The 27,912-nt window shown below is 50.0% G+C and overlaps 7 protein-coding genes across 7 annotated transcripts; 4 read left to right on the plus strand and 3 right to left on the minus strand.

The window, feature by feature from the left end:
• Window positions 1–698: 698 nt before the first annotated feature.
• On the minus strand, window positions 699–3,024 carry B0H65DRAFT_6840 (FAD binding domain-containing protein). The gene is made up of 3 exons (XM_062831273.1): window positions 2,721–3,024; window positions 2,288–2,594; window positions 699–2,226 (listed from the first exon to the last, which is right to left on the minus strand). Exons 1-3 carry the CDS (start codon window positions 2,752–2,754, stop codon window positions 717–719), a joined length of 1,851 nt encoding a protein of 616 aa, XP_062685655.1. The 5' UTR covers window positions 2,755–3,024; the 3' UTR covers window positions 699–716.
• A 1,416-nt stretch (window positions 3,025–4,440) lies between these two features.
• On the plus strand, window positions 4,441–5,938 carry B0H65DRAFT_6913 (uncharacterized protein). Its single transcript, XM_062831278.1, has 5 exons — window positions 4,441–4,542; window positions 4,796–5,143; window positions 5,225–5,534; window positions 5,609–5,668; window positions 5,783–5,938. The coding sequence occupies exons 2-5, from the start codon at window positions 4,863–4,865 to the stop codon at window positions 5,813–5,815; spliced, it is 684 nt and encodes a 227-aa protein (XP_062685656.1). The 5' UTR covers window positions 4,441–4,542; window positions 4,796–4,862; the 3' UTR covers window positions 5,816–5,938.
• Window positions 5,939–7,056: 1,118 nt separating this feature from the next.
• On the plus strand, window positions 7,057–12,134 carry B0H65DRAFT_562183 (uncharacterized protein; the record flags this gene model as incomplete). Its single annotated transcript, XM_062830192.1, has 6 exons — window positions 7,057–7,731; window positions 7,808–7,908; window positions 7,966–9,544; window positions 9,610–10,053; window positions 10,120–11,388; window positions 11,442–12,134. The coding sequence occupies 6 exons, from the start codon at window positions 7,057–7,059 to the stop codon at window positions 12,015–12,017; spliced, it is 4,644 nt and encodes a 1,547-aa protein (XP_062685657.1). The 3' UTR covers window positions 12,018–12,134.
• A 512-nt stretch (window positions 12,135–12,646) lies between these two features.
• Window positions 12,647–14,744, minus strand: B0H65DRAFT_6982 (uncharacterized protein). The gene is made up of 3 exons (XM_062831286.1): window positions 14,243–14,744; window positions 13,923–14,171; window positions 12,647–13,861 (listed from the first exon to the last, which is right to left on the minus strand). The coding sequence occupies exons 1-3, from the start codon at window positions 14,261–14,263 to the stop codon at window positions 13,112–13,114; spliced, it is 1,020 nt and encodes a 339-aa protein (XP_062685658.1). The 5' UTR covers window positions 14,264–14,744; the 3' UTR covers window positions 12,647–13,111.
• A 95-nt stretch (window positions 14,745–14,839) lies between these two features.
• On the plus strand, window positions 14,840–16,255 carry B0H65DRAFT_562187 (uncharacterized protein; the record flags this gene model as incomplete). The annotated part of the gene is made up of 3 exons (XM_062830193.1): window positions 14,840–14,954; window positions 15,010–15,277; window positions 15,367–16,255. The coding sequence occupies 3 exons, from the start codon at window positions 14,840–14,842 to the stop codon at window positions 15,878–15,880; spliced, it is 897 nt and encodes a 298-aa protein (XP_062685659.1). The 3' UTR covers window positions 15,881–16,255.
• Window positions 16,256–19,970: 3,715 nt separating this feature from the next.
• B0H65DRAFT_7052 (uncharacterized protein) lies at window positions 19,971–22,106 on the plus strand. The gene is made up of 4 exons (XM_062831299.1): window positions 19,971–20,594; window positions 20,703–20,744; window positions 20,932–21,045; window positions 21,137–22,106. The coding sequence occupies exons 1-4, from the start codon at window positions 20,132–20,134 to the stop codon at window positions 21,781–21,783; spliced, it is 1,266 nt and encodes a 421-aa protein (XP_062685660.1). The 5' UTR covers window positions 19,971–20,131; the 3' UTR covers window positions 21,784–22,106.
• Window positions 22,107–22,798: 692 nt separating this feature from the next.
• Window positions 22,799–26,008, minus strand: B0H65DRAFT_7108 (uncharacterized protein). The gene is made up of 6 exons (XM_062831309.1): window positions 25,166–26,008; window positions 24,763–25,107; window positions 24,430–24,711; window positions 23,825–24,378; window positions 23,274–23,755; window positions 22,799–23,211 (listed from the first exon to the last, which is right to left on the minus strand). Exons 1-6 carry the CDS (start codon window positions 25,719–25,721, stop codon window positions 22,908–22,910), a joined length of 2,523 nt encoding a protein of 840 aa, XP_062685661.1. The 5' UTR covers window positions 25,722–26,008; the 3' UTR covers window positions 22,799–22,907.
• Between the last annotated feature and the right edge of the window lie 1,904 nt (window positions 26,009–27,912).

Below are 27,912 nucleotides of genomic sequence, written 5' to 3' on the forward strand. Positions count from 1 at the left end.
GAAAACACCGAGCACTTTGATGATGGAACTGAAAAAGTACCGTAATAACAAGAGTCAGCAAGGGTAACTATGAGTCTAGACGACTGACGTCCCCTACATCGTGCGTGCATATACATACCCGAGGTGAACTTCCTCGCTTGTCTCGCTACATCAAGTCCCGACACCGGACACCGGACGCACCCGAGCCTTGCCGTTGCGGCATCGATTCGCCAATAACACACCGTATGTGGGACACGAGCGAAAACTAAAGGCACGTACCGAACCTTGACCGAGACAGGAATGAGCTGAGCTGATCTAGACTTTCCAGGTATACACTACACCATGTCCAACAATTAATCGCTCAGTGTGATCTTCAAGATGACCCAAGCAAGCACACCGGGGGACTAAAAATCACAGAGTTGAACGAACATGTTGGACTTGAAGTTTTTGTCTTTTTATTCATCTCCCTTCCTGCTCCAAAGTAGATTCATGGCTATCATCATGACATAAAAGAAAAAGGCTACCCATAAAAGTACAAACATGTGGCGCCAGCATGTATTCCAAACCGCTGGTGAAGACAAAGATGCATATCCCTGGCAAATGAGTTTTACACGACCGCCGAGACTAACCAAAGCCCATCATTACATTTCAACTCCGGTGTTGTTACCCTTCTCGGAAACTGTCCAAGTAGGGCTGGTATAATCAACTCTTGAAGAGGCAACTTCGCAAAACTCAATTTAAATCTCGAGGGTAACCTTCTGGCCCTTGACGCGGCCGATGACCTGCTCAGGGGCATACTTGGGAATGACCTCGTCGTCGTGGAGCATCTCGAACTCCTCAGTGGCGTCACGGCCCATGAAGTTCAGAAGAGCCTGGACACCACCGGGGTGTTCCTCGAGCCAGTTGGTGAGGTCAAGGACGACACCCTTGACGACAACCCAGAGGTCCTCCTTCTTGTTGTGCTTGGCAACCTCCTCCATGGTGTACTCCTTGTCGGGGATGGTGAAAGCCTTGGGGTCCTCCTTCTTGGGGGCAGCGGCGGCAGTGTCCTTCTTAGGGGCCTCAGTGTTGGCAGTGGCCTGAGCACCAGACTCACCGCCCCACTGGACGGAGATCTTGCCGGGCTGCGAGGGGTCGATGTGGAGGGCAATCTGACCAAGACGGGCAGCGCCAGTGTTGCCCTTGAGAGCCTCCTGGAAGAGGTAGCTGCTGGCGGAGTCACCGGCGACACGGCCGTAGACAACGCAGCCAAGGAGGGAAGAACCACCGAGACGGTTGGCACCGTGGACACCACCGGCAAGCTCACCGCAGGCGTAGAGACCCTCGAAGGGCTTCTGCTCAGAGTTGAGGACCTGGGCCTTGTCGTTGATCTCGATACCACCCATGGTGAAGTGGAGGACGGGCTCCATGACGGAGACGTGGAAGTCGTCGTTGATATCGACGGGCAAGTTGTGGAAGAACTTCTTGCCCCAAGGATCCTTCTGCTTGCCCTCAGCGATGGCGTTGTAGGTCTGGAAGGTCTTCTGAAGGTGCTCAGGAGTGCAGCCGATCTCCTTGGCGAGCTCTTGGCCGGTCATCTTCTTCATGAGACCACGGCCAGAGTAGTGGCGGGTGTGGAAGTCAAGGGCCTTGGAAGCCTTGGAGTTGAGAACAAGGCGGATGGGGTACTTGCCCTTATCCTTCTCCTTGTGGATCATGCCAGAGACGTAGTCACGGTGGCCGAGCTCGTCGCAGAAGCGGTCACCATCGCCGTTGAGGAGGAGACCACCCTCACCACGAAGGGCCTCAGCGGCAAGGAACTTCCACTTGGAGTTGGGGTCCTTGGGGTCGACGAGACCGGTAGGGTGGACCTGAACCTTGTCCATGTCGATGCCGTTACCGCCAATTGCCATGACCATCTTCTGGCCGTCACCAGTGGCGTGGGTGCCGTTGGTGGTGGCAAGGCCGTAGACATCGGGGCGGTGCTTCTTCAGGAGGGAGTCCGCAGTGAAATCGGCGGCATAACCACCAGTGGCGAGGACGACGGGGCCATCGAGGGACTGGGTCTCGCCGTTGACCTCATACTTGACACCAGTGACCTTGTTGCCCTCCTTGTTGAGGCTGGTAACGCGAGCCTTCTTGATGATCTGGACGCGCTCGGGCTCGGTCTCGGCGAGCTCCTCAAGGCGCTGCATGAGAGCATAGGTGATGGCCATACCGGGGAACTTGGCATCGTGGCCACGGTGGGTACGAGGCTGGGAGTGACCGCTGAAGGCAGAGTTAGCCGTGTTATTCTTGACAGAGCATCCCATATAAAGGGGTTACTTACCCGAGACGGGAAACGAGGGTAAGGTCGAGGTTGAAGACATCCTGGAGCCACTCAACGGCGGCAGCGGACTTGTAGGTGAGGACCTTGATGAGGTCGGGCCTGGCCTTGTCACGGGCAGACTTGAGGGTGTCATCGTAGAACTGCTTAACGGAGTCCTGGATGCCGAGCTCAACCTGTGTCCTGGTGAGGGCACCGTTGATGCCGGAAGTGGCCTTGGTCGAGTTACCGCCGAAGAAACCCTGCTTGTCGAGGACAACGACGTTACCACCGGAGAGGTAGATGGTGTGAGCAGCGCTCAGGCCGGACACTGCATGCGGAACAAACTGTCAGCAAAATGCCCGTGGACAAGATGACACCGCCAGATGTCGAATGCCGGATGTCGTGGCCCGCGCGCGGGGTATGGCGCAGTGCTCAAGTGGGAATGTTAACTTACGGCCACCGCCAACAACAATAACTCTGGGCGCCATTATGAATATGATGTGTACCTCACAGGAAGAAAAAACCTGAAGTGAATGAGGATGAAAGAGAAAAAGAGGGATGCAGGTCAAGAAAAAGAAGAAGGAGTTTGTAAGCGGCAGGAATGCAGGCCTGGTTATTATTTGGTTGCGAGGGACGGGAGCGTCGGTCGACCTTGGACTTTCCGAACCACGGGCACTAGCAATGGAACCGGGGCCGGGTTGTGTTGGTATTGCTGACACCCTGATTCGTGAGCCGAGGTCGAGCGTGGGTGGGCTCTCAGCGAAACGAGCAGCTGGCAGCGTGTCGCCCCATAACAATGATTCTGTCACTCACGGGGATCTCCATCTTTTCTCCAACAAGAGGAGGTACCTTACCTACTCCTCTCTCTCCCTCTCCAATCCAGGTCAGGCAGACAATATCCGAAACGATGTGAAATGCCGTCGAAACATCTTCATCCTCTTTCCCCACGACACACTGGAACCCGACGCCAGCTCGAGCGATACAGAGGTGCTGTTGATCGAGAACATTGTTGAGACAAAGAACAAAGGATGACGGCTTACGGCATCATAACATCCACTCCAAGGGACTTGTGTGCTTTGGATCTCGCCGCCGATTCCTGGCCGAGGACCTGGCCGTCCGGCAAATGTACCGAGGCTTACCGACACAGAGACCCAAAAGCGGACAACACTAAGGAAAATAGGCAAATAACATCACACAGCACAACCACAGACATTTCACCCACTCTTTCCACTGTGGGGTTCAAGATGCAAAACAGGAGGCTCCATGCAACTCACACTCCGGTACAAATTCCTATTGAGACGTATCGCGGCCCTTCGCCGAACTTCAGTGGAAATCCTTTCGGAGAGAAGCTTTTTTGGTCTTTTTTGACTCTGATGTCCGCCGAAGCTGATGCACACGATGCCACCATGTCCAGATATCCCACACTGGGCTTCCATTCCCACATCTTGGCGCACTTGGCGAAATGCCAAGCTGCTAGGAAGTTAAAGTTTGGTCGCCTGGTTGATCCTCGCTTTCTCTCCTTCCCCAATGGAACCGGCCCAATCCCCATGCTTGATCCCCAGGATTCCCCACAGAGTCACGAGCCGGCCAAGCCAGCTAGGTCTCCACCTCCCCCAATCAATCAAAGGCGGGCGGCTGCCGCTTCTCGTGTGGGTGACGGTTGGAGGTGCCACTCTTTGAGGCATGTGAAATTCGACGCAACCAACAACCCAACAACCCCAGCATTTTCGAGATCAACCATCTTCGAAAGCTTGGCTCAATGCTTCGTCTCCAAATGGGAGGCTGTACAAAACCCGAATCATCAGATGTAATCAAACGCGTCCCGTAATGCAGACGTCGAACCGAACTCTGAAAGTCGGTCAGGGCAGCATCTCCGGGTACCTGATACGTGACCCTGTCTGCAATGCTCGGTTCAGCCGTCGAGGCTTGTCAGATGATGAACACGCTCCCCTAATGCCCTGGCTCCAGGTCAATGTAGCGACGGGAGGGTGCCGTCCCTCTTGACTTTTTGTGCTTTCTGTGGCATGTGATACTCTCCGCTTCTACCTAAACAAACAGTGTCATTGGCAGATCTGTGCTCTTTGACGATATCACTTGCTGTCCATGAATACCCAGCTGTCAAGAAAAAGATTGTAGTCTGATGAATGAGCATGTTCTGCCCGTTTGACTGCAGTGCGTGTTGCATACAGCCTGCGTATCGCGAGCCTGTCAATGTTATGGCCAGCTGGCCGCCTAGGTACATGAGCTCTAAATCAACCTCACGGTGGACCCGAAATGTAAGGAGAAGCGATTTCTAACAGAACCACATCAATTTCACCGAACACCTCCAATCTTCGTGGGGTTGATCATTTTGGATCATTTAACAACTTCAACCCAAAGTCCACGGACATCACGAGATGTGAAGCACACAACAGCAGCGCGGCAATCGCTTTTGATTGACTGCTTCCCCGCCCCCAGGTCGCACGTACGTCATCGCCGACATCCAATCCGATGGCTCGCTCGCTACCGTTCGTTTACATCTCTGTGCAGGTGACCAAACACTCGGATGGTACCAAAGAGGAGAGAGCTCACCATTTGAGTTTTGTTTGTGACGGCCATGAGATTCACGCCTTACCTCGTCCTTGCGCCAACTGCAGTCGTCTTAGCTCAACTCGTTCATCCTCTGCATCGGACAGCTTCCGATATACAGCGACAACCGCAGCCGCAGCCGGCCGACCACGCGCAAATCCCACTTGTAAAGCCTGCCGGAGGACTCGGCTCAGCCATGCCGCCTTCCGGAGCGCCCCAAGCAGACGGCCCCGCGAACGCAGGGGGCGGCAGCTCGGTCATGCTTTCGGATGTTATGGGTCGGGATAAGAGCATCAACCTTTTTGCAGGGTGAGTCGCATTCCATATATTACTAAACAGTGCTGCCAACTCTGCTCGTCCAAGTACTAACTGACATCTCAATCATTGCAGATTCCTAAGGAACATCGAGCCTTCGTCACAACGCCTAGACGATCCTGCTAAGAACACGACCGTGCTCGCACCCCTCAACTCGGCCATAGACAGCCTTCCACGGAAGCCATGGGAAGATCCAAAAGATTACAGCGCTTTGGGCGCCAATGCGTATGAAGGCGAAGATGGACAGGGGAGAGCGCAGCGCAACCTGCGCAGGTTTGTTGAGGCTCATTTGATTCCAACCAGCCCATGGCCGGCGGGCGAGAAGGTCAAGCCGGTGGGCGGTGATACGGAGGTCTGGTGGGAGGAGAAGGATGGGGTGAAACGGGTAAGAGAACAAAAAGAAAACATAGTACACCCTCCTCAAGCTGAGATGATTATACTGACACTATGCCACCGCAGATCCAACCGGGAGACATCGAAGTTGTTAGTGTAGGCAGTACTGTCGTCAATGGCGAAGTGGTAGGTTCACCTCGGTTCCCATTTTGCGTCCACTGTCGTCGTCCCCACTATACACTTTCTTACCCGAAGTTCCTTTGTCGCGGAAATGCTGACCTTGAGACTTTGATCGAACAGTGGATCTTGAAAGGCGTTCGGAATTATGCCTGACTGTCATGGATGGGCGGGATACACGACGTTGAGATTGATTCAAGTATTTCTGAGCAGGAGTAAAGCCTTTGGATTTTAGCGATTATACTGTGATGGGCTACAATAGGAGCTGGAGGACATCCGGTCTTGCGATAAAGCTCACGATAACGCGTTATCGGTGATGCTTGTGGATTTTGGTCTGGTTGTCTGAGAACTGATGCTGGTCACCCTGACAGTTATGGTAGGCGGTAGCCGCCGGCAGGTCTTCAAATGGGACCCACCGCGTATGACACGAATGATGATGATGACACCGCGCGTTGACGGCGTTGAATCGGCCCAAACAACGTCCATGCGGTAGAACACGAGACTGAATAACAAACTAATTCTTTCTGAGATCTCTGCGTGATGGGCTTCGAACTTGCAAACCGTTCAGCTTCGTAGTCAAGAAATATCCGATCAAAACAGCCAAATCCCGTCACTGGTTCCTGAAATGCGCGCCTTGTGTCATATTCGGGCTCCATCGGCGATAGTGTAGATACGTAAGGGGTGAGTAGGGACGATAAGAAGCCTCAGTGGGTCAGGAGCAGCAAAGGAGTGAATTTGATGAGCTCTGATTGGGTGAAATTGGGCTTGGGCCGGGCTGAGGGCCCCAGCCGACATTTTGCCGCCTTATCGCTATCAGTTGGAAAGGCGGAAAGAGATCTGCGCCCCGGTTGCCGGTCTTGCGACACAGAACTGCTTGCTACGTTTGATTCCCGACATCCACTTGGTCGCTAAAATCATCTACTGAACCAAGCCCTTGTTGTCGACAGCCGTGCCAAAATCCAAGTCCAGTCGAGGCCGTCTAAGCATCCGAAATCCAGAGGACATTGTCCATCGATGGTCGCAGAGAGGTTCTATGACACCTGTCGCAGCTGTACGCGCCAAGCTCCCCCCCTTCTTCGTGTTCTTCCAGCCCAGCTTTTTGCCCTGTCCTGCCTGGTCCCCTGAGAGAGCTCCCAGGGCTCCCGCCTCGCCGAACTAGGTGAGGCCGATCTCAGGCAAGCAAGCGCCTGCCGCAACCACACTCCCGCTTTTAAGCCTTGTCCTTTTCACCATATTGACTTCATCACGCAACCAAAACTTGCTCCGCTCCAAACCCCCCACCAGCGCTCCGGTCACATTCAGCTCATTCCTGCATCACCCTAGCATATTCTTGCATCTCGCGTCCACGGCATTGCAACTGACGCCTACCCCCAGAGCCTTCGAACAGTCCAACCACGATGAACTCCCAGCCCCAGCCTCTGCATGGCGGTGGCCCCTTTGATCGCGACCGCGACCGCGAACTCGAGGAGCAAAGACATCGCGCCATCCAACAGGAGGAACTAGCACGACGAGAGAGAGACCGTGATCAGACCCGCGAACGCGAGCGAGAACGGGAACGCGACGACGCCGAACGTCAGCACCGGGAACCCTATCAGCCCGCCGCCACCCCTCACCACAGCAGTGCCGGATCGATCCCCATCCACCAACCGGTTGCCTCTAGAGTTGCAACTACCATCCATAGCCCCGGCGGTTTGCTTGCCAATCACGGAGGCTCTGCTCCTTCCATGCCCATTGGCGCACCCACGGGACCTGCTCCCGCTTTCGGCCCGCAGTTACAACATGAACCCGGTCGGCATCCTCCACACGGCGGGCCTGGCGCTGCGCCGACAACCCAACATCAAATGTTTGCCCCAATGTCTCACGGCCCCGGCGGCCTAAATAATTCCCTAGGAGGGTCGGGCGGACCGGCGTCTCTCTTTGGCGGTCCTCTCCAGCAGGAGAACGGTCGGGGGTTACAGCAGGATGGTGTGCGTGGCATGCAACAATTGCCCTTTGGCTCCAACATGGGCGCTGGCCACCCCATGCCTTCTGGCCCTAGTGGAATGCCCCAAGGTCAACAGCCGATTCTTAACGTGAGTAAATCCATCTAGTCGGTCGGCAGGGTGCGATTTCAATCGCCAGTGGATGCTAACGGTATTCTCAACACAGGACGCTCTGAGCTATCTCGATCAGGTCAAGGTCCAGTTCCATGAGCAACCAGACGTATACAATAAGTTCTTGGACATTATGAAGGATTTCAAGAGCCAAACGTATGTCGGCCCTCCGTGTTCGACAGTCTCCTCTAGAAGCAGGCTAACCGGAAGCAGCATAAATACTCCCGGGGTTATCACAAGAGTTTCCGAGCTATTCGCGGGCCATCCAAACCTAATCCAGGGCTTTAACACATTCCTGCCACCCGGCTACCGCATCGAGTGCGGCTTGGAGAACAACCCGAATAGTATTCGCGTTACGACACCTCAAGGCTCCACCTCGTTCTCGATCGGTGGAAGTCGCGCGCCACAACTCGAACCTACACAACCAACATCAGGTCCTGGTCAGGCCTTCCTAAGTGCACGACCAGGGAATTGGCCGCCATCAACTGTGCAGCACAGCATTGAGAGCCCTGAGGTGGCGTATAGCGTGCCTGCACAAAATGGCCCTGCTGGATTCCCTGGTTCTAACCAGAATGCACCCTTCGAGAATGCCAGTCCGATTCAGCAGAGATCCGTCCCAGCCGGCCAGAACGGAGCTGTTGGCACCCATGCTGGGCCAGCGCCTAGAAATGCGCATACGCCCACACCAACGGTGGCCGGCCAGCCCAACTCAAACGGCAGCGTGGCTCATCAAGCAATCATCGAAAAACGGGGACCGGTTGAGTTTAACCATGCAATTAGCTATGTTAACAAGATCAAAGTGAGTGCATTCCCGTTGGCCGGCGGCGGCTTAAGTGGGAGCAGTTTTCGTGGCAAGGATGGGGCTGGGAAGCCTTTGTGGAGACTGTCGTCTGAACTTGACATGGAACTTGAGTGCGAACTCGAACTGACTCTTTTGCAGAATCGCTTCCAGGACAAACCCGAAATCTACAAGCAATTTCTCGAAATTCTGCAAACCTACCAGCGCGAACAAAAACCGATCCAAGACGTCTACTCTCAAGTGACCACTTTATTTCACGCGGCGCCCGACCTGCTCGAGGATTTTAAGCAATTTCTTCCCGAATCGGCCGCGCAAACGCGACCGGCCGGCCAGCAGCGCCCGGAAGACAGCGCGGCGATGGCGGTTACTACGCCAACTCCTCAACCAGGCCTTCCTGCCCGTGATCAACAGCCCAAGATGCCACCGGTCGGCAATTTTGCGCCTCCGCCGAGCGCCAGCAAGGAGAGCAAGAAGCGTCCTCGTGTGGAGAAGGCCGTTCCCACCACCGCACCTCCCGCATCCGAGCAGCCGCCCGTCTCGAGTTTGCGATCAACCATTCAGCCGGCGGCACCCACCAACAAGCGAGCCAAATTATCACACAAGCCCGTCGTCGGCGATGGCAACTTCGTCGAACCTACATTGATTCCCGTCATGCCGGAACCGCTTGGCCCGATCCCGCTTTCGACATCCGGCCAGGATGATGTACAATTCTTCGAGAGGGTCAAGAAGCACATTGGCAATAGGACTGCGATGGGCGAGTTTATGAAACTCATCAACCTGTGGAATCTTGACCTGATCGAGAAGGATGTGTTGATCTACAAAGCAAACCACTTCATGGGTGGAAACCCCGAATTGCTCATTACCCTCAGAAACATGCTTAGGCACACCGGCACGGAAGAGGTCGTTGAGAACCGGCCTGAACCACCGCCAGGCAAGGTTTCCTTGAGCAACTGTCGTGGTTTCGGTCCCAGCTATCGCCTTCTCCCTAGGCGGGTAAGTGTCTTCTCCATAGTAGCCTTTTTTTTTCCCCCAGCGCGCTAACCATCACGGGATTTCAGGAACGTCTCCGCCCTTGCAGCGGTCGCGACGAACTGTGCAATTCGGTCCTCAACGATGGCTGGGCCTCACACCCGACGTGGGCTTCGGAAGATTCGGGCTTCGTTGCGCATCGCAAGAACGGTTACGAAGAGGGACTCCATCGCATCGAAGAGGAGCGACACGACTACGACTTTTACATCGAAGCCAACCAAAAGTGCATCCAGCTCCTGGAGCCGATCGCCCAACAAATGCTTACGCTTACCCCTGCGGAGCGGCAACATTTCAAGATGCCTGCGGGTCTTGGTGGGCAGAGTACTTCGATCTACAAGCGCGTGTTGAAGAAAATCTATGGGCCAGAGAAGGGCTGCGAGGTCGCCAACGAAATGTTTAAGAACCCTTTCGCCGTTGTGCCTATAGTGATGGCTCGCCTGAAGCAAAAGGATGAGGAGTGGAGATTTACACAGGTACGGATCAACATTTCTTTAACCTATCGTTTGCTGATAGTGTGTGTTTGCTAACCGAATTAATAGCGCGAATGGGAGAAAGTTTGGCAGAGCCAAACCGAAACGATGCATCTCAAGAGCCTGGACCACATGGGTATTCAGGTCAAGACGAACGACAAGCGCAATCTTTCCGCCAAGCATCTGGTCGATGTTATCAAGACCAAGCACGAAGAACAACGCCGACTGCGAGCGACTAAGGCGAAGATACCTCGTTACCAGTTCCTGTACGGGTTCCAAGACCAGGATCTTCTCCTTGACCTCCTTCGCTTCATGGTCATTTATGCGAATGTTGGCGGCCAGCACAACGCCCTTGAGAGGAGACGCATCTTGGAGTTCTTTGAGACATTCATCCCGGCATTCTTTGACCTTCCGGAGGACAAGGTACAAGAGAGAATTGCCGATATCGACCAAGATTCTGGAGAAGAGGATGAAGAAGACTCCGCGCCCGCTGAGCTCACCAATGGCAGGACGCGACGCGGTAAGAAGTCCGATCTACTTCGCGGCGTCCTTGACCCGGGCCGTAATGGCAGTCGCAGCCGGGGCCAGAAGGAAGACAGCGCAGCAACAGGAAGCAAGGAGACGACACCGGATGTTGGGTCTGCAAATGAGGAGGAGATGCCGGATGCACCAGAAGACCGGGCTGTCCCCGAGGTCTCAAATGACCGCTGGTTGCCAACAATTGGTCCCATCGTCTTGGAGAACACCAAGGACGGCAAGCCTGATGGACTTGTCGATGTCGATGGTGAACTGAAGGCGGACGCGCCCTTTGCCCGTGCCTGGTACAACTTTTACTGCAACCAGAACATGTATGTGTTCTTCACTGTTTTCCAGACGCTGTATAAGCGCCTCGAGGACGTCAAGGCCAGCAAAGACAGTGTCCTTGAGGAGATCCGCCGGGAGACTGCTGTTAAGCCCGCAAAGATCCTTGGCATGGTCAACCCAGGTCTGCACTATTTTGACGACAAGAACCCGGAGACATTCTGGCCTCGTACCGTTGAGCTGATTGAGGATTTCATCAACGGCGAGATTGACGAGAGCCGGTATCAAGACGTGCTCCGGCACTACTATCTTCGCAAGGGATGGACAATTTACACAATCCAAGATCTGCTCAAAACACTTTGCCGCATTGGTCTTGCCTGCAACAACCCAGACGCTAAGGGCGAGAAGACCAAGGAGCTCGTGAGAGCGTACTTGGAGAGTCGTCAGCAGGAGACTACCAGCTTCCAGAACGAGATCAGCGCTCGTAAATTTGCGGAGAAGTGCATCAAGGATGCCGATATGTTCGTCATCAGCTGGGTAAGTATCTCTGCCAAGAAAGTGAAATACAATAAATGCTAACGTGTCATCAGTATCCGGGCAAGAAGGAAGCTTCCGTCCGCTGGTTGAAGAAGGAAGACACCACCTTCTACATGGACGAGATGGAGCGCATCCAACAATGGCAATACTATATCTCTTCTTACATGCGTCAAGAGCCCACGGAAGGAGTAGATTCCAAGCAACTCCAGAGGGTATTCCTCTCCCGCAACCACGCCGCCGCAACGGAGGGTATATCCGAAGAGGATTATAAACCCAAGCCACTTGCATATGACGAGGGCCTGGTGATTAGGATTTGCCTCAACTCGTCCAAGATGGTGTTTGAGAAATTCACTTCGGAGTGGTTCATCTACAACACCACCAGCTTCGACTCGGAAGAGGACAGGGTTTTCCATGAGGAGAAGCAGGCGTTCCAGAGAGAGCTGCGCGATGAACGCCTAAAGGAGAAATTTGTTACGAATAACTCGTGGATGAAAGGCCTGAGCCACGAGGAAGTCCAGGCAGCCAAGGACGAGTTTCAGAAGTGGAAAGAAGGCGGTATCGGTATGGTCGAGTCGCAGCAGCAGCAACAGCAGCAGCAGCCCCCACAACTGCCACAAGCCCAGCAGTAGTATTGTGGTCATGGACGTCCTTGGGAATTGGGAGAGGATAGGGTGAGTGACGGATGTTTATGTGGTGGGTCTAGTCGTTTCATCTCCTTTCTGCAGGAGAAATACGCTCTGAGTTGCAGCGTTGGGTGTTGGTCCAGATCATTTGGTGATGGAATTCAAAAGGGAGTTGATGGGAAACGGTACGATTTGTTCTAGTCGTGGCTTTTTTTATTTGTTTTCTTTCAGCCTAGGCGAAGGAGCGTGTGGGTATCAACAGAACAGAACAGGACTAGGTTGATTATGAAGTTTGAATCCAGTTCGTTGTTTACAGAATGAGATATGGGAAAAGTAGGCGTACTGAGAAGGGGGGAAAAGCAAAGGGGGACAACGTTTGGAGAGGGCCAAGTGTAGTAAAAGGGACTCTCCGCGTAGGTACAGGTACATTTGTAACTTGAGGCTGTCACTTGACGAGGGGTCAAACTACTATTAGCGAGAACCATTTGTTTGTTTATATTCATTGTCGATTAAATGTAGTAATAGAGAACACGGTGCTGCAACCGCCGGGTTTAGCGGGGCTGCCCCGGTCGCACGGCCCCAGTGCTCCCGCAGCATATATAGAGCCCTCCTCTTCCACGTCCCTTTCTTGTACTCTCGACTTCTCCCTCACTCTTACTCCTGCGCTTTCCCCTGCCCTCTCTCATCGCCACCCCCTGGCCCAATGTCGTCCGCGCTTTGATCCTCATCTCGCCATTTATGATAAATAAAGGGATCAAAAAGATTGAAGGAAAATTAATAGAACAGGTACCGTGGCTCAGGAACACGGATGACATGATCCTGAGACTATTTATCCGCAACTCCTCTTTGTTTTCGATCGAGTTAAGCTTGCAGTTTCGCAAGCCTCTTTGATTCCTCGGTCCTTTTGTCAGGCAGCACACTTGATAGGTGCTTTTGCAGCCTTATTGCATTGTGACCCAACTATTCCAAGATTCTATAGAGGTTTTTGGAAACACTAAAATACTGAATCAACGATAATCACTCTCAAATATAAACTAACAATTGTCCAAGTAGCTGGTTCTCTCAACGTCTGCCCATGGCATGCAACCCAGCATTCCACTCTACTGATCCCTCTTCTTCAGCTCAATATACTGAGCAAACAAGTCTAGCACATCATGCTTATAAGAGTCAAGCGGCCCAAAAGTCCTGACCGTCTTCTCCGTGTCCAGACGGACATCAGCGCCGGGCTGGCTGCCCCCGAGCGGAAACGTCCCATCCCGCACCGCCTCCGGAAAGGCCCCGGCCACAACGTCGTTGATCTCGTCGTACGACGGCCGATGGCAGTCCAGGACAAAGCTATCGCTGCCCTCGACGACCGCCTCATCAAGGGCGAGGACGTGGACGCGCGCCACGTCAGACAAGCCCACCACGTTGACGGGGAAAGCCTCGGCCTTTTTTCCAAGCGCGACGTTGAGGATCATACCGTTGCTGCCCCCGCCGGCCGTCATCTCTCCGACGTTTTTGTATAGCCGGTTGGGCCCCACGACTACGCCGGGCATGATGCTGACGAGCGAGAAGCGCGGGCCCTCGTCGGCCATAAAGCGGTCCGTGTAGTCCAGGGCCAGGGCCTTGGAGTCGATGTAGGCCTTGCCCGGATGGCTCCAGGGCCCGGTGGGCAGGGGACGGACGCGGGAGTCGCTATCGTAGACCTTGTCGGGATTGCCGCTCATGAGCTTGTCGAATGGTACTATGGCTACCACGGTAGATGTGACGACGATGCGTTTGAGAGTCGTGGATTTCAGGGCTGATTGCAGGATGCTCTTTGTGCTTTCGACGGCCGGCTTGACGATGTCATTCTCGGGGTCATTGGTCTAGATCACACACCCTTGATGAGTATTCGCTCAATGCTTTGTTAAGATCAAGATTTCTTACCGGGTTTAGGATTGGGCTCGCGATATGCAAGACGTGAGTGACACCTTGAAGGGCGCTGTCAAAGGCTCCGGGAACGGTAATGTCGGGAACCAGCACACCCTCAAACTGGGAGGCAAAAGGCTTGACGAGGGGGTGCGATTCTAGTTCTTTGAGCTGACTTGCGCGTCGTGCGGAAACACGAAGGTTGTAGCCCGCTTTGAGAGCCGTGATCAGGGTTGCGAAACCGACATGGCCAGTGGCGCCGGTGATCTGTCAGGTACCGTGTATAATCAGCATACTGACTACAATTTGAGCTTTGCAATTTTTGGAGCTGTTCTTACCAGCACAAGTTTATTTGTCATGTTGACAGTTTTTCAGAACGCAAGTGACTATGCCTCGATGATCCCGTTAGAGTCAATCTCTTGGCTCTGAATCAACCTCTTTATATACTCTTTCGACCTACGAAAGCGCATCGCGTACGAGAGCGCCATTATTCATTGTGTCCTCCTGTCCAGCTGCGTGCTCGTGGCTGACTTGATCAACTTTCTGACCTTGCTATGCATACTTCTCATCCAGCACTTATTTCTGACCGCTGAGTAATGAATTCGGCATTGCGAGGGGCTTTCCATGAGCATTTGGCCCATAGTGTGCGGAGATGCCACAAGTTGAACTGGTCCAGATTGCTAAATTCTGACCAGGTCAGAAAGGTATATCGTGTCAGGGCAGGGTCGTGGGTTTTGTCATGACCTGACCAGTTTGTTGGAGTTGCGATTAATAATCATGAGAGTTAGGACTACCCGTTAGTCAATCTGGGGTATCGATATTAATCGCAACTCCGACAACCTGGTCAGGTCATGACAAAACCCACGACCCTGCCCTGACACGATATACCTTTCTGACCTGATCAGAATTTAGTAGTCTACTTGAATAAGCCTACTATGGAAGCCATTTGGAAGCCTTATATGAAATCTGCCGAGGAGGACGACTGGACCAAGATCGCCGATGCCGCGGAGAGGAAGCGAGTACAGAACCGCCTTGCACAGAGAGCCCATCGTGAGAATCACATGCCATGACATTCTTCATGGCTGAAACTGATGGGATTCTGCAGGCCAGAAACGTGGACGACGGCCAAAGCGCGTCGGGGCAGGGACAGCATATTCGAGCCCAGCTTCAAGATCTTCAGATGGCATTGGCCGACACTCATCCAAATCTACTCTAACCGTGAGAGAAGCGCGGTTGAACGAGCTCTCATCATCAGCCGCCAGCAAAAATAAGCCCGAGGAGATTGCAGAAGCGGCCAAGGGTGAATGGACGATAGATGTGTATGATGACCAGGCTGTCAGCAGCACCGGCCCCCTCGGTACTGGGAAACCAAGGTGAGTAGAGCCGTTCAGACTGCACAGTTTTGAGAAACAGAGGTCTCGCGCTCGAAAGCTAGCATCTGGTCTGACCCGGCGTCTCGCAGCGAAGAAATCATGCCCATGCTGCCGGTTGCCAGCCACGCGGAATCGCCATCACCGCTGGCCGAAGTGCAGCTCTTCTCCAGCACCTCCACCCTGGCCGCCCTGCTCATCAACGCGAGCATCCTGGAAATCAACTGCGGCACGAAGCCCCGTCCCGCGATCCACGTGGCCGAGTCGGCGCTCGCGCCGGCCGCCCTGAAGCCGACGCTGCTGCAGGTGTCGGTGCCGCACATGCCCTACGTGGCGCTGCTCCCCTTTGCGTCGTTCAGGGATAACCTGCTGCGGGCGAGGGACCGACTGTCGGCCGTCGAGTTCTGGACCGACGTGGTGCAGAACGTCCGGGTGTGGGGGAGGACCCCGTGGGACCGGCGAGGCTGGGAGGTGCAGGAGTGGTTTGCTGTCAAGTGGCACTGGCTCATGACGGAAGAGGTGTTGGAGGAGACCAACTTTTGGAGGGTTTCTCAGGGCCTGGATCCTTTGCAGCTGATGAGTGGCCTCGGAGCGGTTGCTGTCTAAGCTCTAGACAAATTTGTGTATGGAGGTGCTACCCCGGAAGCCCTGTCCGGCCTTGTATACGAGCGATTCTTGTTCTTGGAAGATTTTGAATAATGATTGGACGTCCTCACGAGCGCGTATTGGCTTACCAAAGTGGTAGCCTCCTCTCTCGGGTCAGAATCCAGATCTAGAGGCGGAAACGATCATGGGTCAGCATGTGTCAGAACCAGTGCTGCACACAAATCAAATAGTAACAAAGCAAAGCAAATCTACCCCCAGTGTAACAAATCAAATCTGTGTAAAAAATCAGTCAAATCAATTCAAATCTGGGTGCAGATTTGCCTTATTATCTTTGCATAATTGTTTCGTTAGAGCTATAAGATTTTTTGTAGCAACATACCTCTCCGATGCGTGTGGTGTAACTTTTTCTGCAGACGTTCGGGTGCAAATGTACTCGTCGGTTAGGTATGGAGTCCACCCTCTGGGGGTCTCGCTTACAGCTAGCCAACCGACTCTCATCGTCCCTTTGAGAGTCGGATTTTTTATATGTAACGTGCAAGGTCTGTAACGGCCAGAATTTTCAATAATCCGTTTCTTTACCAAAATATAAGTAAAAAAGATAGCAAAAGATTTAGATTGTTCGTCTCAATTGCGCGCATTCAATAGTATAAGTGAATTATTTTTAAAATATTATAATATATTATTATAGTATCATAAAGGCCTTATAGCCTATATGCCAAACTTTTACAATATAATATCTAATTCCTCCTCTTCCTCCTCCTCCCCTTATAAATTCCTATTATCGCTAAAATCGTCGTTTATAATAATTATTACCCTTATATAGCGCACGGGTACTTCCAATTTCTTGCTAACTACCGTTATAGTCATTATAGCCTCCTCGTTAGAATTTATATCGATAGCTTTTTCCTTCCCCTTCTTAGATTTCTTCTTAGAAGGGTATAGTGTTAAAGGGAATTTTAATTTTAACCTAACTAAATAAATGTACTATAGTATGATAGGGAATTTATTAAATATATCCTTTATACCCCTATTATTTAGAATAAATTTAACCAATGAGGTGCTCCTTCTATGAATCTTTCTAACCTACTTCTTATTGTATATTTTAAAAAGTATAAAATCTATATTATAGCTAGGAAGGGTAACCTTCCTTATAGCCTTATAGAATTTATCCTCCTCGTTTTTAAAATTAATTAAGAAAACGTTAAGGTCCTATTCTATTGGTTAGATAGCCTTCTATACCTTTATTTTTAATATATAATATAAATAAATAGGACTTTAAATACGAACTATAAACCTACGGCGGTCGTTATTAATAACAGCCTCGTCCTAACCTTCTTTTTACTTAAATATTAAATTATATTCTAGGTAGTTTATAATAATACCGACGAAGTTATTAACATTAGGAACGTTATTCTCATTAAATTTAGGTATAGCCTTCTTCTTAACCTTTAATTTTCGTAGTAACTATTATTTAAAATTAGGATTTTCCTCGAAGGCAACCTTTTTAATAAAGGTAAGGTTAATTCGTTATATTTCTTTTAATCCTTCCTCTATATTAACTACCCTTTTTACTATAACTTTAATATTAAATATTCTTTTATATAGGTACTATCGCTAATAAAAATATACTTACGAAGGTTCTGCTTCTAAGCTTCTACTTTAATACGGCGCTTCTAATTCTTCTACTAATTAAATAATAATTTTTATATATTAATAGAGACTTTTGAGGTAATTTTCATATTACTAACCTACATTTTAAATAATAAATTAGCCTCTTTAATCCGTCCCCATATAGCTAATAAATCGAAAGTATAAAGGACTTTACATAGTATAATAGTTTTAAAACGTTTAGGGAATAAAGGTTTTTGCTATACTTTTATAATTTTATAAAACTTATTAAGAAGGACGTTAGATTTGAGAGGCTAAAAATTAATCTTTTCTTATCCTTTATAAATAATATTTCGAATAAAACTTACTTCTTTAATTTTCTTCTAATTATTTAAGAAAACCGTACAATTAATATTAATAGCCCCGCTAATAATCTCATCTACTAAAACCTTTGAATAAACCTTCTTAATTACTTAATAAACTCCTATATTAAATAATTAAAATATGTAGTTAATATATAAAGGTAGAATATAAAGTATAATATCGAAGGCTTTATAATATTATAGAATATATAAATCCTTATAAATTTTAAATCCGTTTATAAATAATACTCTATACCTTTAGCTTTATTAAAAGTTTTACCACTATATTATCGCTACCTTTAAAAGGCTCTAATCTTTTAAAAGAAAGTAGGTAATTAAATAACAAACTAAACCAATCCTTTATAATGCTATTAAATAAAAGAGATAATTAAAAGAATACTTATTAAAGTACTTAATTTATTACAATACCCGGTATATATTATTATATCTAATCAATATATTTATAATAACTACGTCTAGATTTACTTCGTAATTAACCTATATATTACTTTATATTTATAATTAAATAATTTAAAAGAAATTAAATTTAATTACAAACAACGAAGTTGGAACCTTACTATAATCTATACTTCAAATATTAGAAAGGAAAGGATATTCTTAGCCGCAGCCAATATAGTATCGATAATAATTAAATTTTCTTTATTATTAAGATTAAATATAATACGCCTTATACAGGCTCTATTCTTTATAAATAATATTTATTATTATAACAATTAGTATAAAATTATTTAATAAAGCAATATAGGGGGATATAATAAGGTAATATAGTCCTATACCTTTATAACTCCCTTAATTTCCCCTACTTAAAAGGGAAACTTATCTATATTCTAAATATTCTCCTCCTTAATATTAAAACTATTATAAATAGCCTTCACGTCCTTAAACTAATCTTTAAAAGAATTTAATTAAACTTTAACGTTTATCCTTTTTACATTTTTAAAACTACCCACTTTAAATTCGAACTTAAAGTATTTCTTTCACTACTTAATAAACTAATTCCTATAGAAGTTCGTTAAAGAGGGGTATAACCATTAAGTACGCAATTAGTTCACTAATTTAACGAAGGAAGTATTATTTAAAAGGAAATAGCTATAATTAACGATTTAAACTACAATATTAAGAATTTTATCTTTGTTTACAATTAGGGCTAGCAGTTGATAGGCTTTTGTATTAATCGGTAGAACCTTTCCCTCCTTAATAAATATTATATATTTCTTAACAATAGCCTTATTAATATTAAATAATTCCCTTATATTCTTATACGTAACCCTCCCTTTATTTTTACTTTAATATTAGCCTTAGATTATAAAGTAGTAGATCGGGTTATAATTGCAGTCTAACTTACAATAAAATACCAGGCGGCCTTCTCTACATGGGATGTAACGTCGAGGTTAAATATAAGTATAATAAAAGTATATATAAAAGATAGAGTACGACGAAACGAATCGAATAAAGTTATTTATAGTACGATATAATAAAGATTGGTAATGTTTTGGTTGAATATAGTTTCTATACCATTACAGACCTTGCACGTTACATATAAAAAATCCGACTCTCAAAAGGATGATGAGAGTCAGTTAGCTGGCTGTAAGCGGGCCCCCAGAGGGTGGCCAATGCGTGCACCTAACCGACGAGTAGGCGCATTGATGAAAAAAGATGTCGTATTTTGGTAGTAATTTTTAGTGCTTTTGACATGGGATATTGGTGTTTTTGAACGTCCTCTCCTCCCTTTACTTCTCATTGCCTCCCCTGCACAACTGGATATGGGCACCGGAAGGATAATATGTACCGGAAAAATGACATTCCGGGTCAAATCTAAACAAAGCAAATCAAATATTACAGTAAACAAAGCAAATCCGACCTCAAAATCTTGCAAATAAATCAAATCAGATCCCAGATTTGATTTGATTTGCGTTGTGTGAACCACTGGTCAGAACGTATTGGAAATACAACATTTGTGCTGCAAGGTACCGAACTGCAAGGTACCGCCAGGCTGGTGCCCCTTTCAAGTGCGTACAGCCAGGTATCGAAGCTCGGACCAGGTAGCTATTCGATGGTCATGCTTGGCAGTCACTTCACCACCACCACTCACTCTCCTCCTAGCTCACACAAGCTCCAAACTTCCTCTTCTTCCTTTCCAGTTTGGCGGCTCAAGGTTGGGATCACAGTACCAACCAGCCGCATGGAAGAACCATAAAACACTCCAGCCACATCATTCTTCTTCTTCTTTGTCCGCCCCCGCCCCCGCCCCCTCCCCGTCATGCTTGTCCGGCCGCCGCCGCTCTTCGGCGCCACTATCGGCATTCTGCCACCATGCTTCCCACGTTCAGTGCTAGTCACGAAGACGACAATATCGGCGAAAACAGCAGCCACAAAAGTACTTGGATCACCCGTGAACGTTGTTGCGGCTTATCATATGCGGGGCCCGTCACAGTTGCGATGGCAATCACAACTTCTTTGTCGTAGCATGGAAGCGCTACCTCAGGCACAGAAGATCACTCCAGTCGCAGCACCAGTCCGACTGAGTGGGAGGAAGTCTTCGCTAGTGATGCGACTTGTTGCCATCAGACTGGCCTCAACTGAGTCACCGGCGGCGCAAAAGAAACAGGGAGGGGTAGTACAGGCTAGCAATGGAGAACAGACACAGGCACAGACACAGGGTCAAGCTCAACTACCACCGACTGCTGCGAATGGGGTCCCGCAGCTTAAGGCGCCGAAGCTTGGTGAGATTCTCTTTCTGGGCTTTCCCGTTCGTACGGACGGGGTGGAAGTGGAGGGTGAATCAAAGGGGAAGGGTTCATGAAGCTAATGCTGAATGTGTTTATTTGCAGAATATCCTGAGCGTTTGCTTATCTATAATGCCGGCAAGGGGAGTAAGTATCTATTATTCTTATTGTGTTTGTTCAGTCTTCTTGGGTGGGTTTCGTGTGGTTCGAAGGACACAGCCGAGGTGCCATGGACTTGGTCTGTTTACTTCAGCAAGAACTCACTTACCCTCCAGTTACTCAACCCACTCTCAAACAAGTAACCCATGCTAATCTGACATCTTCTTCCAAACAGAAATCATCTTCATCGCCCTCCTCAAACTCACCACGGTCTTGATCTTTTCCGCCTTCGGCCTCTTCGTCGCTCCAGCTTACATCGTTAACGGGTCGCCCCTCGCTGGCGTCGCCAGTACGTTTTATCTATCTTTCCCTCTCCCCTTCCCCCCTTCTACCTTCCTTCCCCCCTTCCCTACCAAGCACAACCTCTAACAACTCCACAGTCTTCACCTGCGGCCTAACCCCCCTCCTCTTCCTCGCCCACTCCTCCCGCCCCTTCGTCGCCCAAATCCACCTAACCAAGCTCCCCCCCTACGCCCGCCTATCCTCCGACGTCCTCCTCCGCTTCGCGCGCTCTCTGCCCCCTCAGTCTGCCTCCCGTCTCGAATTCGTCACCATGTCACTGATCGGTAAGCCGCGGGTCTCCAGCGTCAGCGTAGCTGACCTAAAACCTGTTTCTTCTCTTCCTTCCTTCAAAAATGGCTGGTTAAAGAGGGTGAATTTCGTTCGCGTCGACCCCCAACCCACCACCCCCTCTACCGCAACCACCACCGCAACAACAACAACAACAACAACAACAACAACAACCAATCCCAAAACCAACAACAAAAAACTATCCTCCACCCAATGGAAAATCCAACAACTCCAAACCCAACAGCAACAACTCAAAGAGAAGAAACAGCAAGGGTGGAAGCAAAGGATTTTTTCGTGGGCTCGGTTCAAGAGTGTTAAAGAGTTTTACGTTACTGATGTCCCCCAAAAGACGGCGGAGAAGAGGGGGGTGAAGGAGGCGAGGGTTTGGGAGGAGATTCGGGGGTTGATTGAGAAGAGGGCGGTTAGGGAGGCGGAGAGGAGGATGGGGGGTAGGTGAGGGTGAGGACAGAGTGAGGTATGTATGATTAAATGGGGACTAGAGTGGTGGCTTGGTTGTTGTGGCCGAGTGCCATTTGTAACTATCTCTAGGGGGGAAAGTGTATAAGGCTCATAGATATGCCATGCCCTTTCTTTCAGGAATCTACGCCTGCGGCACTAAATCATGACTGCTCTGTTTGTTGTACATTTATTGGGGTGCATGATACCTATGTAGGCAATATCATCACATCCAATGCCTGGCTGGCCATGCTATCAAACCTCAGTCGATCCTTCAATGTGCATTTTCTCTATATCACAAACATCATCTACAATTATCCCCATCCAATGCTTCATTTAGCTCATCAACCATCAGCTCAGCATACAGCTATTCGTCCAAGCTAGAACATGGCGCTTTACATATCCAACAACAAAATTCCTCTCTCAACTCTTACATCACCACCTATTGAACCATCACCGACTCCAAGACTGAAAGCCTCCCCATGGATATGTAACACAACTTTCGCGTGAGCGTGGTATAGAACTAGTAATACAATGGCTACAAAAAATAGCCAAAAAGAAACGAATGGTATCCAGATTTCCGACCACCGGAGAATAATGTTGAATGTATGAGAAAAAAGAATCTCCCCTCCTTTATGATCAAGACCCTAGATCCCGCCACCCCTACTGTCCCGTCTTCCGGGGACAGAGAATAAGATCCCTCCCCGAATGATGCCCTGTTGATTGTTCCCTGCCGAGGCGTACCGGCCACCGTCGACTGAGTTTTCTTCCTCTCTTATTTTTTCTTCCCCGATCGTCAAATATGTTTGGTATAGATGCTTCCTTTTTGACTGTGCCGTTGAAAAAAATATGACAAAGCAATGAGAAAAGCCATTCTTGCTGATGCTTAGGTCGAAAGTCGTTATCATGACATCAATGAAACTCTGTCCGTGTTACACAAGCATATATGTCATGCAATGCCGTTTTGATCTGCCTGTAACCTGGTATATCATTCACCAGGAGACTATCCAATCCTGACAATCTCAATGTTCTCGTCCCGTGGTCGGGTTGTGTGGGTGTTGGAATTGGCGTAAGCATCATATATGTGTGTGACGGCGCTACGTCGCGCGATGAAGTGTCCAGCTGTTATCGATTACGCTTGACTGACATATGGCCATCGTAATCGCCCCCCCATGAGCGCTTGAGGCCTCCCTCGTAAACGCTAGCCACAGACTCTTGCCACATCGCAGGGGTGACGAATGTCTGTACTGGGTTGGTTGGGTACTGCGGCATCTGCTGTGAAACGGGAGAAAGCTGAGCCTGGGCCGCCTGCAAGTCTTGGATGCTAGTTTCCGAGGCACCAGAAGAGGGAAGAGATAATGGACTGGCATGGTTGGTGAGCTGAGAAGGATGCTGAACCTGAGGGTTGCCAAACTGGGCATTCCATTGACTAGGATAACGGTTAGTACTGAAAGGACCACAAATGGATCTCTTCTCTTTCGAACGACTTACTCAAAAATGCGAGTCGGGTTCCACGCGGGGGCGTCCGCGAGTGGCATCGTCTGCGCCATGGAAGGCGCTTGTGTCCCGTGACCGGAAGACATCATGGCAAGTGACTGTAAATCATGGGAGTCACTCTTGTTGTCCATTGGGCCAACCGAAATGGGCGGTGAAAGGGGATGAGTGGTGTAACTAACGTGAGAATGTTGCACATGCGTATCGAGCTGGTGGTCGATGGAACCAGTCCTCGACATATCGGATCGATACGACGGGCTTGGATGCGAGTTTGACGATGGGCTTCCGTAGGGGAAGCTAGGCTTCAAAACAAACGGCTTCCTGATATCCTGGGAAAAGGCCTCCCGAACGGAATCAATCTGCCGCTGCATGTCGGGCATTGGCCAAGCACCCATACATTTCTCTAATACCCGCATGTGGCGTGTGAAGTACTCTCGCGACTCCGCGTTGAGGGCCGGATCCGGCGATGTCAAAGCGACCTAAAGCCAGCGTTAGTAGGGCTCAGCCAAGACTAGATAAAAGGGGCTAGAGCGGCGACGAAGACATACTAAATGCAATACAATACAAGCGAGGACCGCATATAGCGTGAAGTTGATACCTCGCTGCATGCACTGTAGCCCGGCAATGCCAAACTGGTTGATAATGCCTTCTTGTAACCTGCAGAGCATCTTGGCGGCGCGGTATGAGACCAGCATGTGTTGCTTCCATTGACTTCCAGTACCTGTTGGCGTCATATGGGCCAGCTGAGGCCTGTGGAACAAAATGATGCTAAGGTGATAATACGAATGCATATTGCCGACAAACGACGAGGGCAACCACGGAGGAGACCCATCAGCAGGGAAATCAAGCTGAAGGTCATGTGGTAGGTCGGTCAACCATGCGTCCATGGCGGGCCTAATCTGAACGAATTCAGGGTCGATACCCCACTCCTTGTTTCTCTTAAGGCGTGAATAAACTCTGCTCATCCGGCAGACGTTCCGAACAACCTTGGAAAAGTAAACAAAGTTTCGGGATACATGGTACTCCGACGTGTCGCCGTTGGGCAAGGGTCTTGGAACTTCAAAATTGACAGTCTCTTCTTCGACCGCAAGATCCGTTTTTCCTAGCAAAACGTCAGCATCCCATATGCCAGGAAGAGAAATCCTCGACTTACCTTGAGGGGTACCAATCATAATCTCCACGATGAAGATAGTCTGCCAAATCCTGTCTCTCAACTGACACTCTGCAGGGCTTAAGCCACATGATCGACCGGCTTGGTGATCAGCATAGTGCTCGTCCAGCCCAAGGTCCTTAGCCATTGTAACACATTGGACAATGCTCATCCAAGAGCGGTAGTAGTAGCCCTTCTTCGGTGCTTGTTCCCTCGCCTTCAAAAGGATCAGTGATGCCTGGAGGGTGCTCAATCGAGGTACATCCAGGAACGAATCGGCATGACCTGTGTTTCACGTTAGCTCATGATCAGAGGGAGAAAGGACGGGATTCGTACGTGTTGCAAGATAAAGCCACTGCTGGCCTTGCGCCGCATCATCAGCCAGACGATTAGCAATCGCAAAAATGGCCTCAAGGATGAGGGGTGAAATGGCCTCCCGGTTATTGTGCCACTGATGATAGAACTGATTCTTGTCCAGCACTGGAACATAAGGATGCGTATGCGTAAAGTAGAGATCAAAGTAGTGGAGGCACAGATCTTCCGACGGCATCAGAGCGGGCGGTATGCGAATCTTGCCCGCCGTCAGAGGCGGTAGGTTCTTTGTAAACTGGTCCTCTTCGGTCTCTTCCACGGAGGGCTCTTCATCATCGGCCGATCGCATTTTGCTGTTCAGATACGGAGCTAGAGCCATGTTAGACCTGAAAAGCTCTCGAAGTCAATAGAAGCCGCCATTTCTCACCTGTTCCTGCTTCGTTGACCTTGAGTGAGCCCAGAAGGTCTGCCAAGTCCTGCTGGGCATATTCGGATTGATAGTCCTCTGGTGAAGAAGGATGTTGAGAGATTTGAGGTAGCTGTGACACCTGGGGTACCTGGTGCATGGAGGGGGGCGTCGGAAAGGAATCCGGGGTCGCATATGCAGAGTGCACGGCGGCATACTGAAGGTTTTGGGGTACAGCTTGCGGCTGCGTGTACGGCACGGTATGGTACAGCGCTGCGGTGTCCTGGAAGGAGGTCGGAGGAGGATATATCGGCGTGGCTTTGGGAGCTTGAGTGTGGGTGAGGAGCTGCTGGTGGTCGGTCAAAGCCATTTGCTGCTGTTGATAACTCTCCTGAACAGGCGACGAGTCGAACTGGGCACGTGGAGGTTCGTAAACTTGGGGTTCGGCGGCTCCGTCAAATCCATTTGGCCGAACGCAATGAAGCTTGAGGCGGATGCACGCCGAACAGGGCCAAGTGTTGGTGGTGGCGGCGTCACATTTGATCTTCCTTCTTCGGCATCCTTCGCAGGCTCTCATAACTATATACGACCGTCAGTCTCAAAGTCCTGCTTGGTGTCTTGATGCCTCCATGAGACGGGAAAGGGATTCTTCCAACGGGGAAACAACATGATTGGAGTATCGGGTGGGTGTATGTTCGCTTGCTTGCTTTCTCAACATCTACATACCCTTCAACCGCTTGTGGCGATTGTGTTCGTCAACGAAGACATAGTCTAAAGAACCAAACAGCAGACTGGTTAACGGACGTTCTCTTATTTTCCAAATAAGACGGAGGGGGGTATCCAGGAGACAAGACTGATAGGGGTCGCACTTTTCTGAGTTTCGCGCGGCGGTTGCTGGTAAGCAGGCGGCGCGAAGGTAAATGCACCCATCTGCGAAGTCTGCGGGAGCAGCCGGCGCACTGACGGGTCGTTCGACATGCTTAGAGGAAGCGGTGATATCGTCTGATGTCGAGTGTGTAGAGGTAAGATGGGATGACAGTTTCAAGGTCTGGTGCTGTTTGGCGAATGACGGGGGAATGAGCGCTTCCACATTGGCTTCTCGCTATCCTTGATTCATGAGTCGGATCGGATGAAAATCGTCCAAACGTCGCGGCTTGTGTCCTGAAAAATGTGTGTAGTGTATTCCTGGCGGCGCTGTTCGATGTGTCCGAGGGAGCAAAGGTGTGTCCAAGATGTCGGCGCGCGAATTGAGTTTGACGGTCTGATGTGGGCGGTGTTGAGACTGAAGCTGCTGGGCCGGCTCAATTGATGATGTAGTAGGCAGTGGAGGCCGGTGTGCTGGTAGGGAAGTGGCAGGTAGTTTTATTTGAACGTTGCGTTGGCGGGATGATAGTAGCGTTGCTGGCGGACGGAGCGTTCAAGTACTTGCCACCTCTACACTACCTCTATCTAGCACTAGCAGGTGTAGGTAGCGGCGGTATGTACTAGGAGTAGCCTCAACTGTCGATGGCCAGGGGCAGGGACAAGCAGATCGCACACAGCAAGCCGCGTATACAATGTTCCTACGGCGAGGCAGTATATGCCGCAGCTCGTCAGTGGTAACAGTAGAGGAACTGAGTGAAACAAGGGGGGATGGGAGGGGATTTTAGGGATTACGATAGATCGAGCTTTAACAGGAGGTTTAGGCGGTAGAGAAAGGTACATCCGTACACGACCAGGCAAGCCAGCCCAGCTACCTTTCCACTGGGTCTGTCGTCTATGGATGGATCCGGTCCCAGGTCTTCCCTGATCTTTTACGGTGGCTCGAGGGTGGATTGGTGATTTGTGGTGGTCGTAGTGGTGTAGCATACAGTGTGCACTATGGCATGCCAAGGTAACCGCAGAGCAGCATAAAGACAGGGCCTGCCTGACATCTCGACGAGGGGGTTCACCCTTGCTACAGACTAATCCCAAGACTGGCTTGTCGTTCATCAGGATCAGCCATGGGGCCTGGACATGGATCCCCTAGCGCTCAATGGACTCGCTCTGTTCGGGGGTTCGGGGGGTTAAATTGTGCCTCTCCGTTGTTGGGACACCCACCACACACCTTTAACTAATCTCTACACTTCATGTAACTGACCTTCTCTTCACACATCGGAGGATCCTATCCCAAGCCATGAATGACATGTGCCCAGTGTGCATGTCTCGAGGTACTTTGTACAGATTGTGTCCGGGCGGGGTTTCTTTCCATGAACAGCAAGAAAGACACCGCAGTCGGTGAACACAGAACAAAGGCGTACAAGTAGGACTCGCTGGATGTGGTACATGTCAGAAGCCCTGGGGTATTACCAAGCTCCTATCCCTTACATATACCTCGTGCTCGTTGTCTTGGGGGATTGCCATTACCAATGCGCATGGGTACGAATATAGTAACTCGTGGTGGCACCTCGATGTTACTCTAGACATCGAACCTAGAACAAAAGTTGCTGCAGACTGGAAGATTGGCAAAAAGAATGCGTACCTAGCACTCTAGCAGAAGTCTGGCGGCGGGACAAGGAACCCGCCCCAATGCCGCCGCCCCAAAGCACAGGGAATATCGTGACAATGGCATTGGCTGGTCTCGCAATGGAACCCTGCTACCGATGAGAACCGACGGTAGCAGTTCCTCGACGGAATCAGCTCTTTTTTACTGTGTTTCCGTGCAAGTGGAATGCTGCTGAATAGGTGCCCAAAGGCAGATATGGGGGACACCTAGTGACGGTACCTTGCGGATACTGTACAGCATCAAC

Source organism: Neurospora tetraspora (genome assembly GCF_033439725.1).
Source record: "Neurospora tetraspora strain CBS 560.94 chromosome Unknown B0H65scaffold_1, whole genome shotgun sequence".
Classification (NCBI taxonomy): Eukaryota; Fungi; Ascomycota; class Sordariomycetes; order Sordariales; family Sordariaceae; genus Neurospora; species Neurospora tetraspora.

Excerpts from the sequence above, each read along its gene's own strand:
- B0H65DRAFT_6840 (XM_062831273.1), bottom strand. The coding sequence starts at position 2,754 with ATGGCGCCCAGAGTTATTGTTGTTGGCGGTGGCC. Across the intron at positions 2,595-2,720 it reads TATTGTTGTTGGCGGTGGCC|TGTCCGGCCTGAGCGCTGCT; the intron begins GTAAGTTAACAT and ends TTCCGCATGCAG. Across the intron at positions 2,227-2,287 it reads ACCCTCGTTTCCCGTCTCGG|CGGTCACTCCCAGCCTCGTA; the intron begins GTAAGTAACCCC and ends CTCTGCCTTCAG.
- B0H65DRAFT_6913 (XM_062831278.1), top strand. The coding sequence starts at position 4,863 with ATGAGATTCACGCCTTACCTCGTCCTTGCGCCAACTGCAGTCGTCTTA. Across the intron at positions 5,535-5,608 it reads AGAAGGATGGGGTGAAACGG|ATCCAACCGGGAGACATCGA; the intron begins GTAAGAGAACAA and ends ATGCCACCGCAG. Across the intron at positions 5,669-5,782 it reads CTGTCGTCAATGGCGAAGTG|TGGATCTTGAAAGGCGTTCG; the intron begins GTAGGTTCACCT and ends TTGATCGAACAG.
- B0H65DRAFT_6982 (XM_062831286.1), bottom strand. The coding sequence starts at position 14,263 with ATGACAAATAAACTTGTGCTG. Across the intron at positions 14,172-14,242 it reads TGACAAATAAACTTGTGCTG|ATCACCGGCGCCACTGGCCA; the intron begins GTAAGAACAGCT and ends GGTACCTGACAG. Across the intron at positions 13,862-13,922 it reads CGAGCCCAATCCTAAACCCG|ACCAATGACCCCGAGAATGA; the intron begins GTAAGAAATCTT and ends TGTGTGATCTAG.
- B0H65DRAFT_7052 (XM_062831299.1), top strand. The coding sequence starts at position 20,132 with ATGCTTGTCCGGCCGCCGCCGCTCTTCGGCGCCACTATCGGCATTCTG. Across the intron at positions 20,745-20,931 it reads CTATAATGCCGGCAAGGGGA|AAATCATCTTCATCGCCCTC; the intron begins GTAAGTATCTAT and ends TCTTCCAAACAG. Across the intron at positions 21,046-21,136 it reads GCCCCTCGCTGGCGTCGCCA|TCTTCACCTGCGGCCTAACC; the intron begins GTACGTTTTATC and ends ACAACTCCACAG.
- B0H65DRAFT_7108 (XM_062831309.1), bottom strand. The coding sequence starts at position 25,721 with ATGAGAGCCTGCGAAGGATGCCGAAGAAGGAAGATCAAATGTGACGCC. Across the intron at positions 25,108-25,165 it reads GGTCAACGAAGCAGGAACAG|CTCCGTATCTGAACAGCAAA; the intron begins GTGAGAAATGGC and ends ACATGGCTCTAG. Across the intron at positions 24,379-24,429 it reads TATGATTGGTACCCCTCAAG|GAAAAACGGATCTTGCGGTC; the intron begins GTAAGTCGAGGA and ends ACGTTTTGCTAG.